The 14,575-nt window shown below is 52.3% G+C and overlaps 6 protein-coding genes across 6 annotated transcripts; 2 read left to right on the top strand and 4 right to left on the bottom strand.

Annotated features, from left to right (window-relative positions):
• Positions 1–131: 131 nt before the first annotated feature.
• On the bottom strand, positions 132–4,139 carry K489DRAFT_228750 (glycoside hydrolase family 55 protein). Its single transcript, XM_033599794.1, has 8 exons — positions 3,841–4,139; positions 3,671–3,760; positions 3,572–3,607; positions 2,802–3,521; positions 2,638–2,748; positions 2,546–2,583; positions 2,184–2,486; positions 132–2,128 (listed from the first exon to the last, which is right to left on the bottom strand). The coding sequence occupies exons 1-8, from the start codon at positions 3,900–3,902 to the stop codon at positions 564–566; spliced, it is 2,925 nt and encodes a 974-aa protein (XP_033458972.1). The 5' UTR covers positions 3,903–4,139; the 3' UTR covers positions 132–563.
• Positions 4,140–5,423: 1,284 nt separating this feature from the next.
• On the bottom strand, positions 5,424–7,374 carry K489DRAFT_380674 (uncharacterized protein). Its single transcript, XM_033604931.1, has 3 exons — positions 6,851–7,374; positions 5,996–6,794; positions 5,424–5,913 (listed from the first exon to the last, which is right to left on the bottom strand). Exons 1-3 carry the CDS (start codon positions 7,335–7,337, stop codon positions 5,565–5,567), a joined length of 1,635 nt encoding a protein of 544 aa, XP_033458973.1. The 5' UTR covers positions 7,338–7,374; the 3' UTR covers positions 5,424–5,564.
• A 181-nt stretch (positions 7,375–7,555) lies between these two features.
• On the top strand, positions 7,556–8,647 carry K489DRAFT_357730 (uncharacterized protein; the record flags this gene model as incomplete). The annotated part of the gene is made up of 1 exon (XM_033602565.1): positions 7,556–8,647. One exon carries the CDS (start codon positions 7,556–7,558, stop codon positions 8,645–8,647), a length of 1,092 nt encoding a protein of 363 aa, XP_033458974.1.
• A 241-nt stretch (positions 8,648–8,888) lies between these two features.
• K489DRAFT_401750 (uncharacterized protein) lies at positions 8,889–9,713 on the bottom strand (the record flags this gene model as incomplete). Its single annotated transcript, XM_033607032.1, has 4 exons — positions 8,889–8,916; positions 9,012–9,089; positions 9,151–9,318; positions 9,502–9,713. The coding sequence occupies 4 exons, from the start codon at positions 9,711–9,713 to the stop codon at positions 8,889–8,891; spliced, it is 486 nt and encodes a 161-aa protein (XP_033458975.1).
• A 336-nt stretch (positions 9,714–10,049) lies between these two features.
• Positions 10,050–11,283, bottom strand: K489DRAFT_380676 (Non-heme 11 kDa protein of cytochrome bc1 complex). The gene is made up of 3 exons (XM_033604932.1): positions 10,754–11,283; positions 10,503–10,619; positions 10,050–10,438 (listed from the first exon to the last, which is right to left on the bottom strand). The coding sequence occupies exons 1-3, from the start codon at positions 11,148–11,150 to the stop codon at positions 10,374–10,376; spliced, it is 579 nt and encodes a 192-aa protein (XP_033458976.1). The 5' UTR covers positions 11,151–11,283; the 3' UTR covers positions 10,050–10,373.
• A 1,355-nt stretch (positions 11,284–12,638) lies between these two features.
• K489DRAFT_380679 (L domain-like protein) lies at positions 12,639–14,505 on the top strand. Its single transcript, XM_033604933.1, has 2 exons — positions 12,639–14,017; positions 14,175–14,505. Exons 1-2 carry the CDS (start codon positions 12,922–12,924, stop codon positions 14,192–14,194), a joined length of 1,116 nt encoding a protein of 371 aa, XP_033458977.1. The 5' UTR covers positions 12,639–12,921; the 3' UTR covers positions 14,195–14,505.
• The last annotated feature ends 70 nt before the right edge of the window (positions 14,506–14,575 follow it).

The following is a 14,575-nucleotide window of genomic DNA, read 5'->3' on the forward strand; positions in this document are numbered from 1 at the left end:
GTGGAGGCGTTATGCATTCTTGCGGCGTACAGAGCGATGGCGTTCGTGGCGTCTCCCAACCGTACTACGCCGCAATTTCCCTCGGGCTGCATTTACAGATTACCTAAGTAGGTAGATTGTGAAAGGGAAATGTTCTTATCTACATGCAACGTTCTTGTTCAAATTGACGTCAATAATCATTCGGCCGGCAAGCCCCGGCGGCTCCAAAGCTCGTCCCGAAAGCGCGCCGTTTCCGAGCCAGCGCCTCTCCCGGCGGCATCGTTGGGACCGAGCGTACTGGAGTGTGATGTACCTTGCACGCCACGATAGAAACACGTCTGTGCAGATGATAATGGAGGACTAGTGCTCAATTTCCTTGACGTGTTCAGGTGGAGGCTTGTCCGACCAAGATGTTCGAGATAGAAAATGGGTAGGAAGTCGAAAATCAATATTTGACAATGTTCCAAAAAGATGGAAAAACAAAACAATGAAGGGTTTCCAAACTTCCCAGGTTGCCGTCCTCCATCACGTCATCTCTCCTTGTTCGATTGTGACCATCGCAAACAAGAGAAGAACATCGATCCCTACTGAACCTGTCCAACAGTCAAAGTCGAAATAAACCCATTATCCAGATCCGAGAACCGCGGGTAATCGACCCCTCCCAAGCTGACCATGAAGTGCGTCCCGACGGTATTGAGGTTATAAAACGAAATCTGCTCACTCTGCTCGATGGAGAAGATCCGATTCTGGCACGTCGCGAAACTGCCGATGTCCGAGCACGAGGTGGAATAGTTGTTAAAGAAACTGTACAAGCCCGCGCCATAGGCGGCGATGGACTGGGATTGGTAGATGCGGAGACCCCAGCCGTCGGCGGCGGGGATGACGGTGCCGTTGGGCGTGGTGATGGTCTCGCGGGGGAAGATCGGGTCCGCGAGGGAGGCGACGGCCGGGAAGGGGATTTGCGCGTTCGGGTTGGGTTGGTAGTAGGCGGTTTCGGTCTGGATTTGGCCCATGTAGACGTTGCGGGTGTTGGCGAATTGGTATTCGTACTTGACGTGGTGTTCGACGGAGGTGCCGATCAGCCAGATATCGCCGTTGGTGCTTTGGTCCAGGAAACCCCGGCCGGCGTAGACGGTGATGCGGGTTAGGGCGGCGTCTTCGATGTCGTGGTCGGCGACCCATAGCCAGACGTTCTCGAGGTAGAGACCAGATCCGGAGGGAGTGATGTGGAAGGACATGTAGGCGGCGATACAGTTTTCGTTCAAGTTGGAGGCGGTGACTTCGATTTTGGGAGTGGTGGGGCAGTCCTTGAGAAGTAGTTCGGAGCCGGCAAAGCCACCAATACGAGTGTGGACATCCCAGAGACCGCTGGGTTGGGATGTGGGCGAGGCCAGGTTGTATTGGATGAGGACGGCACCTCGCTGTTGACCTTGAGTGCTGACGATGGTATCGGACCACTCGATGCTTCCGACCTCTCCAGGGGCACCAATCTGTACGACAGGTTGAGGGTTGTCGATGTCGTTGAAGAAAGCTCCCGTAGATAGGATGACTGAATAAGCCTCACCCACAATCCTTGCTCCAGCAGGGATGAAGATGGTGCTCTTGACGAGATAATCTCCGTGATCGATGAAGAGGATCTTGTTCTGAGCCAGAGCGAGGATGATGGCAGCCTGCAGAGCGACAGTGTCATCTGTCTTGCCGTCACCGAGGGCTCCAACGTCACGAGCACTGAGGAAGCCTGACGCTGGGACGTTTGCATACTGAGGCTTGGTTCGAGTATAGTATTGTCCGTTGGTGGTGATCAGACCGGCAGGGCGTGCCAGAGGACGGTACGCGCCCTCGATATTGCGCGGATCCGGGTCAAACTTCGATAGTTTTAGGCTGCGACTTGCTGACCAACCGGTAATCTGAGGTGAAGCAGCAAGAGCGACTCTCTGGTCTGGTCCTTGGACAGCAACGCCTACTCTGGTGAGCTGGATATTCTCAATGACAATACTGCCACCAGCGATGGGTTTGGAGTTTTCGTTGTGGCTGGACTTGACGGCAATCTCGACATCGGTGAATTTGGAATCAATCACAGTGACCGAACCGACTGTTTGAGCGTTGGGTCCACCGTTGGATACGTCCAGACCGATCGTACAGTTGATGACTGTGATTGTCAGTAAACGTGTTTATATGCTCTGATCATGATATGGGACGCTCACTGTTAAGGTTCTGATAAGTCCAGCCCCAATCCCAGATTTGGTAGATGGCAGTCTTGACGTTGCGGGCGGTGATGTTTCTCATGGTGAATTGCTGGTTACCCCAGAATCCACCGTAATTGCCGCCATTGAAGACAATGTCGCCGATGAATCCACCGCTACCCTCTTCGATGAAGATGCCCTGGTGGAGAGTGTCTTTTTGGCTGTTCATGTTGATGACCACGTTCTGAATGCTGGTGGCCTGCCCGGTTGGCCAATGGATACCGATCGCTTTGGTAGTGGCAGAGATTAAGGTGGTGTCGATGACTGGACGAAAGTCAGCAAATGAGTCTCTTAAACTCATCAATAAGACCTCTGGCACGTACTGAAGTTGCGAATCTGACGCCAGAACACATTGGTAGCACTTCAATGATGTCAGCAACAATCGAACTCTGTGACAACAGTTCAGGCAACATACCCAGTGGTAAGTCCCTTAGGTCCGTACGGAACACCATCAATCAGGCCGACACCGCCAATCGCATCTGTAAAGGTGGAAAATGCGCGAATGGTGGGCAGGCAATTGGGGTTGCTGAGAACCGTCAGCAGAAATCTTGGGGCGCATTAAGCATGAAACCAGCTTACCCAATCAACTGAGTGTAGTAGTAATCCGTGATGGTTGAATTGATCATGTAGACACCAGGTGGGAAGTAGATGACTGCCGGAGTCACAGTGGTCGATTGGCAAGAGCCAGGAGCACAACGATTGCCAGATGAAATGGCACGGTTGATCGCTGGAGCATCGTCCGTGATCCCGTCGCCCTTTGCGCCGAAATCCTTGACATTGCGGTACACCTGGTAGTTGGTGGGATCAGCATTGAAAGCGGCGACACCCTGATGCTTTACATCGTCAAGCCAGTAAGCGCAGGTGTTGGTCGGTGTGGCTGCGGCGCTAGTTGTCGACGAAGTGGATTTGGTCTTCGTGCTGCTTGCCGAGGTTTTGGTACTGCTAATCGAGGATTTGCGAGTAGAAACTTTGCTGCTCGAGACGCGGCTGGCCTTGGAAGTAGAGCGAGCGGTGGAGCTCTTCTTGGTGGTGGTGACTTTGCCGGAAGAGTGAGAGCCGCTAATGGTGGTGGTTTTGATCACGGATGATTTCGAAACGGAAGACTTCGATACGAGAGTCGTTTTGGCGGTGCTGGTCGTTTTGGTGTTGGCCGATTTCGTGCTCGAGGTCTTGGTGCTGGTGGTCACTCCATCGCTGGATTGAGATTTGCTGATCGTCGGGACGACGTGGCCGGAGCTGTGGTCTTTCGACGATACAGTAGTGTAGACCGATGGACGAGGAGAGTGCGGGTGGTATGGCCTGTTATGAATTAGCTGGTGAACGTCTGAAATCGCATGGGACTTCCTCACCAAGTCGGAGTCAAATTTGTGGAATGTTGTTGATATCTGTTTCATCATGAGAATCGTGTTCGCGCATCGTAAGAATGACCTCCGTTTTGTGTTACTTACTCGGTCGCAGAGGTGGCGGTAGAAGTCGTCTTTACCTTGGACGATGTAGTTTTGGTGGCTTCGCCCTCGCACGGCGGTTCTTCATACGCCCTGCATTGCGTGACTTGACGTTAGTCGCACCGCACACGCGTGTTTGCAGTCAATGTCAAGCTTCAAAGAGCGGAACTTACCCTGGCTGGGCGAAAACGGCGGCCACAAACAAAGCGGCCGCCGGCAAAAGGCGGAACAACATGGTATGTAATGAGTGACAGAAAGAATGAATGAATGACTATGAAAACATGAAATGATTGTGGGAATGAAGCCCTTCCTGGATGTCCGTTTGACGAGCAAACGATGTCGCGAAGAAGGGGAGAAAGAGGCGGGAGATGAGGTCGAAGAAGAGTGGATTGCTTGTCGCCGGTCGCTCCACACGATGACCGTCCCAATACGGCGCAGAGCAACAGAGTGAGGTCAGCCAACTGCTGACACGCAGGAGCAGGAGGATCAAGACGGGAGAAACACGCGAGAACGAGAGGGACATGCAAGGTACAGAAGGACAGCCAACAGGGCGCGCCTCCACCTCGCCATCACAGTCCTATATGGAGTGATAACCTTGGACTGACTACACCCACTTTCTCGTGTGCATGTATCCACATTCAGAGTTTCAATAAAATACATGACCGCCACCATCCACATCAGTACCAACTAGATCGCGATACAAATCACATCTCACACACCAACACATGTGAAAGGCGAGCAAGTTTCCAATCACGAACTCTACACGAAGGGGTCCTCACCATGAAGCTCATTACACGACGCACATGCACGGCACAGCATCATGCGAGTATCACACGCCCGACAAACCTAATGCCACAAGGACAGGCGGATTGACAATGCCCATGCCCATGCCCATGTCCCCTCCATCGTCCCTGTCCATACACCTCTCTCGCTCTGGAGAACGTATCACCTGAGTGAGCGAGAAACCGGACGATGACCTCAGCCAGCCACAGCGCCGAGAAGACGGAAGCGCAGAGGGAGAGCATAGCGTGATGCGAAGAGGGAAAGCAATCAACCGCAAGCGAGGAAACATGCGAATGTCAGAGTCCACCCCTGGTTGCTGCTCGTAGTGGCGTGATCATCCGCTCGCACGCAGCAGACACGATCGGGGCCGGCAGGCAAAGATATGCCTGGACAGTACGAACCTGCTACATAGAGCATGCACACTGCAAGACCCGCAGTGCGAAATCATTCATTTAGCGAAATGATCTCGCAATGATCTCGCAACAATATGCATAGCAGCAATAAAAGAGGTACTTTTGCAGTACTGTAGGTGTGCAAGAGTAATAATACCTAGGTAAGTGCTGGGTGCCTGAACGACATCAGGTTCCTACGGGTGCGGCCAGGGGTTGCAACCAATGAGCTCCCACGTGAGAAAAAGCGTAATTTCCACTCCGCTCGGCTTGACCGGGGGACGTTTCTCTCCCGCATGTCCTTCGTTCGGCACGCCTTCTCCGGCTTTATGATGGTGATGATGGACACTCGTCAACCGAGCTTTCCATATCATGCACACTTCATCTTTGAGATGTTGGGAAGGCAAGAAGACCTCGGTCTATTATTAGAGAGAAGGTTCCCGTTGGATGCGTCTGTGCTTTTCATGGATATACTCAGGTATTCCCGGCAGGACAGACGCACGCGCGATCAGGTGAAGACAGAAGAACGTCATCAAGCAAACACAAGCACATCCAAGCGGGATCTTCCGATTCACAGTATGATGTTGGCTCAAAATTTAAATCTTGACCGACTGCTCATTGAGAGAGAAGCATTTTTGGTGAGAATCCAAGTTGATAATACACGAAAATATCAAAAGCACGTTCTGTACAGTGACATCCCTTCCCGCCTCCGATTACATTATAATTCATACAGAACGGTCCTCCCTCTCCGTCTTCCACTGCCCTTCGATCCGCACGCTCTCATCCACCAGATGCGGAAACGCCTGCGGGAACGCCGATCCCAGACTCCAATTGCTCAAGGTACGGCAATGCTGTTCGAACGCCGGATTGATGACGAATTCCGAGTTGGGCTCATCCGCGCGATTGGTTCTTGAGGGAGTGGTGTTGCTGTTTGCGGTCTGTTGTGGCTGTTGTACAAGGATCATTTCGGAGGAGTAGGGCCAGTTGAGAGAGAGGGTGGTGGTGTATGGGACGAAGAAATCGTTGAAGTCAATCTCTTTCTCGGCGCGGATCAGTTGGTTGCGCATGAATGGCCTGGTGGCAATGTTAGTGGCTGCTCTTTCTGAGGAGGTGATGCTTTTAGTGGATCTTGCTTAGATCATGAAATGGTACTTACCAAGGCAAATGGTCTACCCATGTGGGATGTGGTTTCTCCAATTGCTCTGTCGTAGGCCGTGAAAACTCTGGCAATGCGTCGTAGCAGCTCTGGCATGGGCAAATGGACCAGCGCAGCACTAAAAACATGACATAGAGCACCGCAACTTTCTCCGGCAACTGCGCAATGTCGGGGAATTTACTCAACACATCGATCAAAAGCTTCGACAGCGGATGCGGCGACATCCGCAAGCTGAGTGTGTGTTGCGGGTACATGAATGGAAAATATGCAGGAGTCTTCGGACCCAGAGCATCAGCAACCGGGATTCCAGTGTCAAGCATCTTGCGCCGGTCATCGCGGAAATTGTTGAGAAGATCGTCAAGTAGACATGATGCAGGCCCTGTCTTAGGGAGCCGAGCATATATCGGAAGATGCGAGGACTCGGCAGATGGATTGTACAAGATCGGGAGGAGGGTGCTGGAATCACGACCCGTACGTGACGGCTGACCTCTTTGCTGTGTGGACTCCAAGAGGAAGTTCAAACCGACGCGCTCTCCGCTAGTATGTCCTTGAGAGCTCATCGCCTGCAATGGCGAGCGCGTCTGATCATAACGTTGCAGCTGCTGTACAGGTGACGCACGCTGATCACTCTGTCGCGGTGAGCGCAAATCTGGATGGAGATGATGTTGATCATGCCCTGAGGGAGTTGGCACCGTTTGTGTGTATAGCTGTGATTGCTGTGATTGCTGCGTTTGTGCTCCCGACGTTTCCGACGACACCGCAGGAAGTGGTGATTGTTGAGCAGTCAGATTAGCGAGCTCTGTCCCATTCCTCGTAAGTACTCAGTCATCTTTGTCGCATCCGGGTCCAACACACCATTCAACCCGGGAGGTTGACCGCCCACGATGCCTGCGACCGCTCCCAGGCGCCGACGAAGGTCTTCGCATTCCGCCAAAGCCCGGTCTCGTTCTTGTATGACGCGTTGCAACTCTTGAAAAGGTTGTTGGCCTTCTAGTTCTTTGATCCTTCTCTCCAGTGTGTCGATGGTGTTCTTCGTGCGCTCACGAATCGCACGTTGTGCTTCCCGATCATTGGATCTCTTCTTAGCCAATTGTTCGGGAGTCAAGTTGGCAACACCTCGACTTCCTGGCACGCCGGCAGCTCGTCGTTTCTTGCCATTGGTAGGAGCAGGTGATACAGCCTGCTGTAGTTGTTGGTGTTGCTGCTGTGATAAGACGGCATTGGCTGTCACCGCAGCTGCGGCCGCCTGGTGATACTCAGGCGTACCAACCACAGGGGTGTATATAGAAGATTGTTGATTTCCCCCCGATGACGAAGATGCTGGAGTCGCCGGAGGATTCATAGCTCGCGGCGGTAGCGGTAGCTGGGCGATGTTTGAATCAGGCTGTGTTGCGAGTCAAGCGTTCCCCTACTCATGTAAAGTTTGACGGCTTTGTCCGCAGATCAGGTATGACGATGCAAGCCACCGCGACTGCGAGACACATGAAAGTTCACGGCTGTTCCACTTTTAAGTCGCTTCTTCCCTGCATAAACACTCGACATCACGGAACAGCCGTAATTATGGCGCTGGTAAATTACTCTGACAGCGAAAGCGATACAGAAGCGCCCCCGACGGTAGCAGCACCCAAGATCAAAGCCGCGGGATCATCAAAACCATCATTTCAAACGACACAGGCAGGCAAAATCAGGGTCGATCTGCCTTCAGTAAAGCCTGAAGCCGGAGAAAACCACGATGGTCCTCCAACAAAACGAGCGCGAACAGGCGGCGCTTTCAGTGGTTTCAACAGTCTGTTGCCTCCACCGAAGAAAGCCAGCACAAGTGTGCCGAAGAAAGTCATCAGTTTCAAGACGAGCTCGGAAGCCGCATTTAGTCGTGCTCCACAAGCCACGCGAGATGAGGGTGAAGATTTCGATTTCGGAGCTGATGCAAACGACGAGGTCTCGAATGAAGTGCCGGTAGAGGTGAAGCTAGTGGGCAAGAATACCATGTTTGTGCCGCCGAGCGTCAAAAACCGACAAAAGAATAGTATCGTCCAACCAAAACCAAAATCAAAGCCAAACGTCGGAGGAACATCATCGACTGAGGCAACTAAAACGCACGAGGTGGTCGCGGCCGAATCAGTTGTGCAGCCTGTGGCTCGCCCAAAAGCAAAGCAATCCCTGTTCTCTTTCCAACCTGAACAGGAAGAAGTTGCAGAGATAGCACAACATTCTAGCACGTATGAGCCATTGTTAGGCTCCTCGATAGACGAGGTAGATGCGCCAACACTTTCGAATACAGTAAAATCCAGTGCATCCACGTCGGTTCCGTCCAATCCCGTGTCGTCCAATTCGTTGTCCGCAGTCGTCGCAGACATGGATCTTACACCTGCCCAACGGCGACAGCTATTTGGAAGGAACTACAAAGACAATGCCAATACCAACGTGACCAACTTCAATATCGATTCGGAATATGCAAACAATGAAGTTATGCGTCAAGCTGGAGAAGTCGTCCAGCATCGCGCAATCAAGACGATCGCACCCGGAAAACACAGCTTACAGCAGCTTGTCAACAATGCACGCACTCAAAAGGATGCCATCGAGGATGCATGGGCCGAAGGTCGAAAGAATCGTGCAGAGGGAGGGAGCAAGTACGGATGGGGAAGTGGATGAGCTTTTGAAGCATTCGAGCAGGATTAATTGTCAAAGAAGTTTCATCGTACTTTTGGTGATCATCAACCATCGACGCCACAGATCTTCAAAGGTTTCGACCGTCGGACAAGCTTATTGTCAAGATTGTACGCAGATCTCCCGCGACGATTTTCGCAACCGCCCCCAGTCACTACAAGCTCAGTTTTGCGGAGGCCTGTAGCAATATCTGTTGAATTCTTCCCGTGTCAACAGTCTCAGCAACTCATTGCGTTCTCGCTGCAAGCAGGCATCTGTGATCAGGAGAAAAGAATCAGTGACAGTCACACGATTGCCGGTCAATGCCCGAAACTTCCCGAGAGAGCTGGGGAATTCATCAGAAACTTACTGCATCTCGCATGCTCGAAAACAAGAGTCGCCGTGACAAGCAACGGACATTTTATCGCCGTGGATATGTATCTCTGGCCTGTACTCCGATCAGCAGGAGGATTTCGACACGAGCAAAGGTCTGTTTGCTGAGAACTTACAAGGCGCGGGTCGGATGAGGTAGATGAAGTGACCACAGGCATACGTCACCTGAGTGTAAAGGCACATCGTTTCGACCTAAGATTAGAGAATGGTAGTGTGATGCGGCAAAAGGTCGAGGAACAAAGAAGCGAATGGCCAGACCACCACGAATCGTTTCAGTATCATGTCTTTTAACCAAAAGCATTTCGTTTTGCTATCTTGAAGCCACAATCCGCTGTCCTCGGTACTTTGTGTTAAGAAGCTTTGCTCTTCGATGTGGCGCTCTCGCAGGTATCTACGAGGCGCTTCCCCAGCAGGGTATCTACGTGAGCTAGCAAAAGGACCTCACGACGCCTCTTGGTTCCACACACAGAGCCCAAAATCCAGGAGGACTTTCAACAGCTTTACTAGCAAGGATAGCAAGAAGTCGATGTGCTCTGTGCTTTTCAATGCCATGAATTGCACGGTCGAAAACGGACACGAGAGGAATACGCTCACCGGAAGCGATCTCGCATGCATCTAGTCGAAGTCGCAACATGGCGACAAGGCCCTGTCTTACGTTCTCACGTTGCTGATGGGACATGTCAGGATTCAGGCAATGAGATGATGATTCTGCCCCGCGTCCGTTTTCTTCTTCGAGGGACGATGACCAGCGACAAAGCAAGGCAGTCAATATTCCTAGAAAGCTCGCACACACTCCCTTCTTTTCGGTCTGAACAAGAGATGTTGAAAAGACGCACTCGCGTAGATATTTCCCCCTTGAGTACGAAGAAAAGTACACCAGGTTACGACGTTACGGGCTCGTGGGGAATTCCTAGTAAATATTGCTAGAAAGGTTGATGGCGATTTGCTTTTTGAATGAATAGTCATGTTCACCCTATATGCACGGGTGAAACACAGAAAGCAACTGGAGGGAGTCATCAACAGGAAAGTCGAAAACGAAATTCGGGCATTTAGAGGATGGTACAGGAAGGTTGGTTTTTTGATCTCTAAATTGCTATACAAATCCAGATTCTCACGAGGGACAAGTAAGCAGCAGGGCGCGGGGGCTCAAACACATATTTCTACAAGCTTCGGCGTGTTTTTCATGTTTTGTCTTTCTTTTTGTCATATTGGCGCAGCAAGGCAAGTCCGTGATGGGAAATGCCCTGGCCTGTCTCCGCACTTTCATTTGCAACACACTCTTTTCCTCGTTTGGCTGGCGTTGAGCATGGTGCGGATGCTTGTTGTTCGTGTTCTCCATTTACCGCAGGGCCTTGAAGAGCTTGGGAGCGGCGCATTGAGTGGCGCAGTGCATCATGTGGAAGACTGGGGCAGATGGGTATGTCAGTTCGAAATTTGTGAGCATCGCGTGCCAGCCGATGGTACTCACACTCCTCAACACAGTCCTCTTCGGCCTTGCCGGTCTCCTCCTGTTGCTTGGTGACACGCTCGGCGCACTCGTCGTAGTGGTGCTTGGCCGGGGCGCACTGTGCGCTTCGGAGGCACTCTGCGGGAAGGAAGAAGTCAGCGTTGAATAAATCCAGATAGGCCTTCGGCACATCGAGCATCCGCAACGCCATCGATTTTGCACGATGCATAATGCGATACGGTGTCAAAGTCCGGTGCGGGAGAGAAACTCACCCTCCTCGAACTTGGGCTTCAAGTCTTCAGGCTCCTCCTCTTCCTCTTCCTCCTCCTCGGCCTCCTCCTCTTCCTCCTCATCATCATCGCTGCTTGAGCCAGCAACGTGGCCCTTCTCGTCGGAGCCCTGGTTCTTCTTGATGTCCTGCTTGTTGACCTCGGCCTCCTCGTCGCTCTCGTCCTGGTTTCCGAGAGCCGGGCTGCTGGCACTGGCACCACCAGCGACCGCACCACCGCGGCCGTGTTGGGCGGGGCCGACTCCGCCGTTGTTGGTGTCCTTACCGACGCTCTGGACGTGGGAGTCGTCAGCGGGACCCGCGTTCTGCGACTCCTCGGCCTGGACGGCCTGGATGCTCAGGGAGTCATAGAGGTCGGAGAAGATGTCGAAGAAACCCATGGTGACTGCTGATCAAGATGGGGTGGTGATGGGCGGATGGGTTCGTGAGCCAATGGCAGGTGAAAGGAAGGTGATGATGCGTTGAAGGTGAACAGTCTCGCGGCGGAACTTTTTCGGGACAGCAGCTACCGGCGCGAAGGTGAGGATTGGGAGCTGCTGGGGGCAAAGCTAAGGGCCTGCAGTAGTCCTGTTCTGTGGGTACGGTTGACCGCAGCGAGCAACAGCCACTTTCCTACTTTCCTCGGGCCTTGGTGCGGATCATCCCGAGAACGTTGCTGGTCAGCCAATTTCTGGACTTGTGACTCGCTGGGACGCCTCTCTTCAATATCCATCGCAAGTACAAGTCGCTGGACAATTCGCGCAAGTCGCCGGACAATTCACAAAAGAACCTTTGACGGCTGTTCTGCTTCTACAGCTCACCGTGTGGGCGTTCAAGTGTTATGCATCAAGAGCATGATTTCGACAAGCCTCCGTGATTCGTGGCCGATCACAAGTGATATAAATGTTAGACAATGAAACCCGCTGACAATGTGCAAGAAAATTGTGGTCGACGATCTATCGAACACAGCATTGCCGGTGATGGGTATGCAAGCTGGCTGGTGAACAGAGAACCATCAAATCTCTCGACGGACAACCGGATTCTTCAACAAATGCAAAGAGGGTCACAACAGGACTGATGATACAGCTGCATGGGTAGCGAACAAGATCTGCCCGTGGTATTCGCACCTCGCCGAGACATCGGTCTTCCTCGAGAATACATCTCAGGCGCTCCGTCTATCGTCGACGGTATGTGATTGCCGTCACAAATGAGACATCATCATGTCAAGCGCGATTCCGATCGCTGCGGTGATCTGGTCCGGATCTTTCTTGTGATATTAATAACATCATGGCGCGGGCATTCAGATGGCAGACAGTACTTGATGTACTAGATCGACCATTCCCATGCGACTCTTGCACTGCTATCCGTGGCACGTTATGGGAGAGGCAGGACGATGACATCGCCCAGAAGGTATGCGGATTGGATTTGAGGCGGCCTGATCCAGCGGGAGTAAGACCAGACCATGGCTCGCCTCATACTTTTCCATCATCGTACATGCGCAGGAATTTCGATGGTTGCTTACTGTCTTACATGGAGGTCTTTCAATTCCAGTGATCTTATGTACATCTCTGTCTTTATTGTCATTACCGAGCACAGTGATTATCAGGATGAAGACTCCTTGCATAGGGCAATTAGTTCAAAACCTAACCCGACAAAGCATATTTTGATCTAATGTCTGTACAAATTGGGTTTGATTGCAGGCAAACCCCCATGGCGTATGGTTACGTTCGTGGATGAATCCGTGATGACCAACCACGAGGACGAGGGATCTGGAATGTACTGTATAGCCCTGGAGTCCACCTGGGCGAAGAGAACAGCGGAGGGGTCGCCCGCCGCCCGCCACTCACGAGTCCACCACCACACATGCCACACATGCATCCGCCCGCCACATCTCCACCACACACTGCGCAGTACGACAGATACACAAGTTTTCAGTTCGTGGCTGGCGAGATTTGTATCGTGAGCCCTTGACATCACACATCAACGTGCATTAGTCTGCGCTGGGTAGGAGACGTTCTATTTCCAGTACTGTACATGGATTCACGAATCTCCATCGACCCTACAACCACAAAATCAGATTGTACAACAACAAAATAATCCCAGCATAATACAGACACCGGTCTTGACTTCAACTGCGCTGCTTCAAGTACAGAGAAGGAAGTCAACGCCACGATGACCGAACCATCCTCAACCTCAGACGATGTCGTCGATGTGCCCGTGAATGGTGCATCATCATCCAAACCAACAACGCCGTTATCAAGTAAATCAGGTTGGGATGGGAAACTCCGAGTTACCAAGCAAGCGACGCTCGCGAATCCAGAGGCTCTCAGCGATCCCGACTATTCCGACGAAGATGCGCCGCCAGTGCAACAGATCGACGCGGACGAAGATCTCCTCGAGGGTGAGGATCCCGACGTCGAAGAAATCGACGCTCAACATTCGCGCATCACTTCCATGCCTGCTCTCCACCTCGAACGCTTTCGATGTCTCAAACGACTCTGCCTACGTCAAAACATGATCACCCACATCGACCTCCCCGAAACTTGTCAATCTACCCTCGAAGAACTCGAGCTCTACGATAACCTCATCAAACACATCGAGGGTCTCGAACCCTTCACCAACCTCCGTAGTCTGGATCTCAGCTACAACAAGCTCAAACACATCAAACACATCTCCGCGCTAGTAAACCTGGACCACCTCTACTTCGTGCAAAACCGCCTCTCCAAAATTGAAGGACTCGCCACCCTCACCAACCTCACCTACCTCGAGCTCGGCGCCAACCGCATCCGCACCATCGAAGGCCTCGACACCCTCACGAACCTCCAACATCTCTGGCTCGGGCAGAACAAGATCTCGGCGCTCGAGAACCTCTCGAGCCTGACCGCCCTGCGCACGCTGAGCATCCAAGCCAACCGCCTGACCTCCCTGAGCGGGATCGAGGCCCTCCCGCAACTGACGGAGCTCTACATCAGCGACAACCAAATCCCCTCCCTCGAACCCCTGGCCCCTCTCACACACCTCCAGATCCTCGACTTCCAGACCAACCCGATCAGCTCTCTGGCGGGTCTCGAGGACCTCTCCGAGCTGGAAAACGTCTGGGCGTCGAATTGCCAAATCGCGAATTTCCAGGAGATCGAACGCGCGCTGCGCGACAAGGCGAGATTGGAGGAGGTCTACTTCGAGGGGAACCCGGTGCAGAAGAACGGGCCGGTGCTGTATCGGAATAAGATCCGCCTGGCCCTGCCGCAGGTCACGAAGATTGACGCTTGTGAGTTTGGAAATTTTCGCTTCTTCTTCTTCTTCTTCTTCTTCTTCTTCTTCTTCTTCTTCTTCTTCTTCTTCTTCTTCTTCTTCTTATTTTTCTTATTCTTCCTTCACTTTCACTTTTCCTTTCGCCTCTTGCTGACGTGGAATTTATCGGGTAGCATACGTGAAAGTGTCATGATGACAGCAATAATGAGGGAGGGGAGAGAGGGAAGAGAGCACACCGACGTCGGGAGCCACGGGGCCCTCACGGCATCGATGTGTGCTCCTTTTTCCCTCGTACAAAAAAAGATGAAGAGAGAGGACAGCGGTCACGGGAGTGAAGGGAGGGATTTTGGGAAACTATCTTGCATGGCAGGCAGGGCGCGACGAACGCATTTCCCATTCGAGAGAGGGACGATACAGAGGAAATTGCTGTCCGAGAACGGGCTTAGTGATGGGAATGTTCTGAATGTGGGTCATGGTTCTATCGGCATCGAGAATAATTCGGGGGACGCCAAGTCCTTTCTCACTCATCATTGATTTCTTGTTTTCATTGGTCGTCGTGATAAGAAACTACTAG

Source organism: Dissoconium aciculare (genome assembly GCF_010015565.1).
Source record: "Dissoconium aciculare CBS 342.82 unplaced genomic scaffold K489scaffold_7, whole genome shotgun sequence".
NCBI lineage: Eukaryota > Fungi > Ascomycota > Dothideomycetes > Mycosphaerellales > Dissoconiaceae > Dissoconium > Dissoconium aciculare.

Coding starts and splice junctions, on each gene's coding strand:
- K489DRAFT_228750 (XM_033599794.1), bottom strand. CDS start 3,902: ATGTTGTTCCGCCTTTTGCCGGCGGCCGCTTTGTTTGTGGCCGCCGTT. Junction 2,749..2,801: donor TACTACACTCAGTTGATTGG/GTAAGCTGGTTT, acceptor GACGGTTCTCAG/CAACCCCAATTGCCTGCCCA. Junction 2,487..2,545: donor GCGTCAGATTCGCAACTTCA/GTACGTGCCAGA, acceptor ACTTTCGTCCAG/TCATCGACACCACCTTAATC.
- K489DRAFT_380674 (XM_033604931.1), bottom strand. CDS start 7,337: ATGAATCCTCCGGCGACTCCAGCATCTTCGTCATCGGGGGGAAATCAA. Junction 6,795..6,850: donor TCAACCTCCCGGGTTGAATG/GTGTGTTGGACC, acceptor GGAATGGGACAG/AGCTCGCTAATCTGACTGCT. Junction 5,914..5,995: donor TGGGTAGACCATTTGCCTTG/GTAAGTACCATT, acceptor CATTGCCACCAG/GCCATTCATGCGCAACCAAC.
- K489DRAFT_380676 (XM_033604932.1), bottom strand. CDS start 11,150: ATGGGTTTCTTCGACATCTTCTCCGACCTCTATGACTCCCTGAGCATC. Junction 10,620..10,753: donor GAAGCCCAAGTTCGAGGAGG/GTGAGTTTCTCT, acceptor TCCTTCCCGCAG/AGTGCCTCCGAAGCGCACAG. Junction 10,439..10,502: donor AGAGGACTGTGTTGAGGAGT/GTGAGTACCATC, acceptor CATCTGCCCCAG/TCTTCCACATGATGCACTGC.
- K489DRAFT_380679 (XM_033604933.1), top strand. CDS start 12,922: ATGACCGAACCATCCTCAACCTCAGACGATGTCGTCGATGTGCCCGTG. Junction 14,018..14,174: donor GGTCACGAAGATTGACGCTT/GTGAGTTTGGAA, acceptor TTTATCGGGTAG/CATACGTGAAAGTGTCATGA.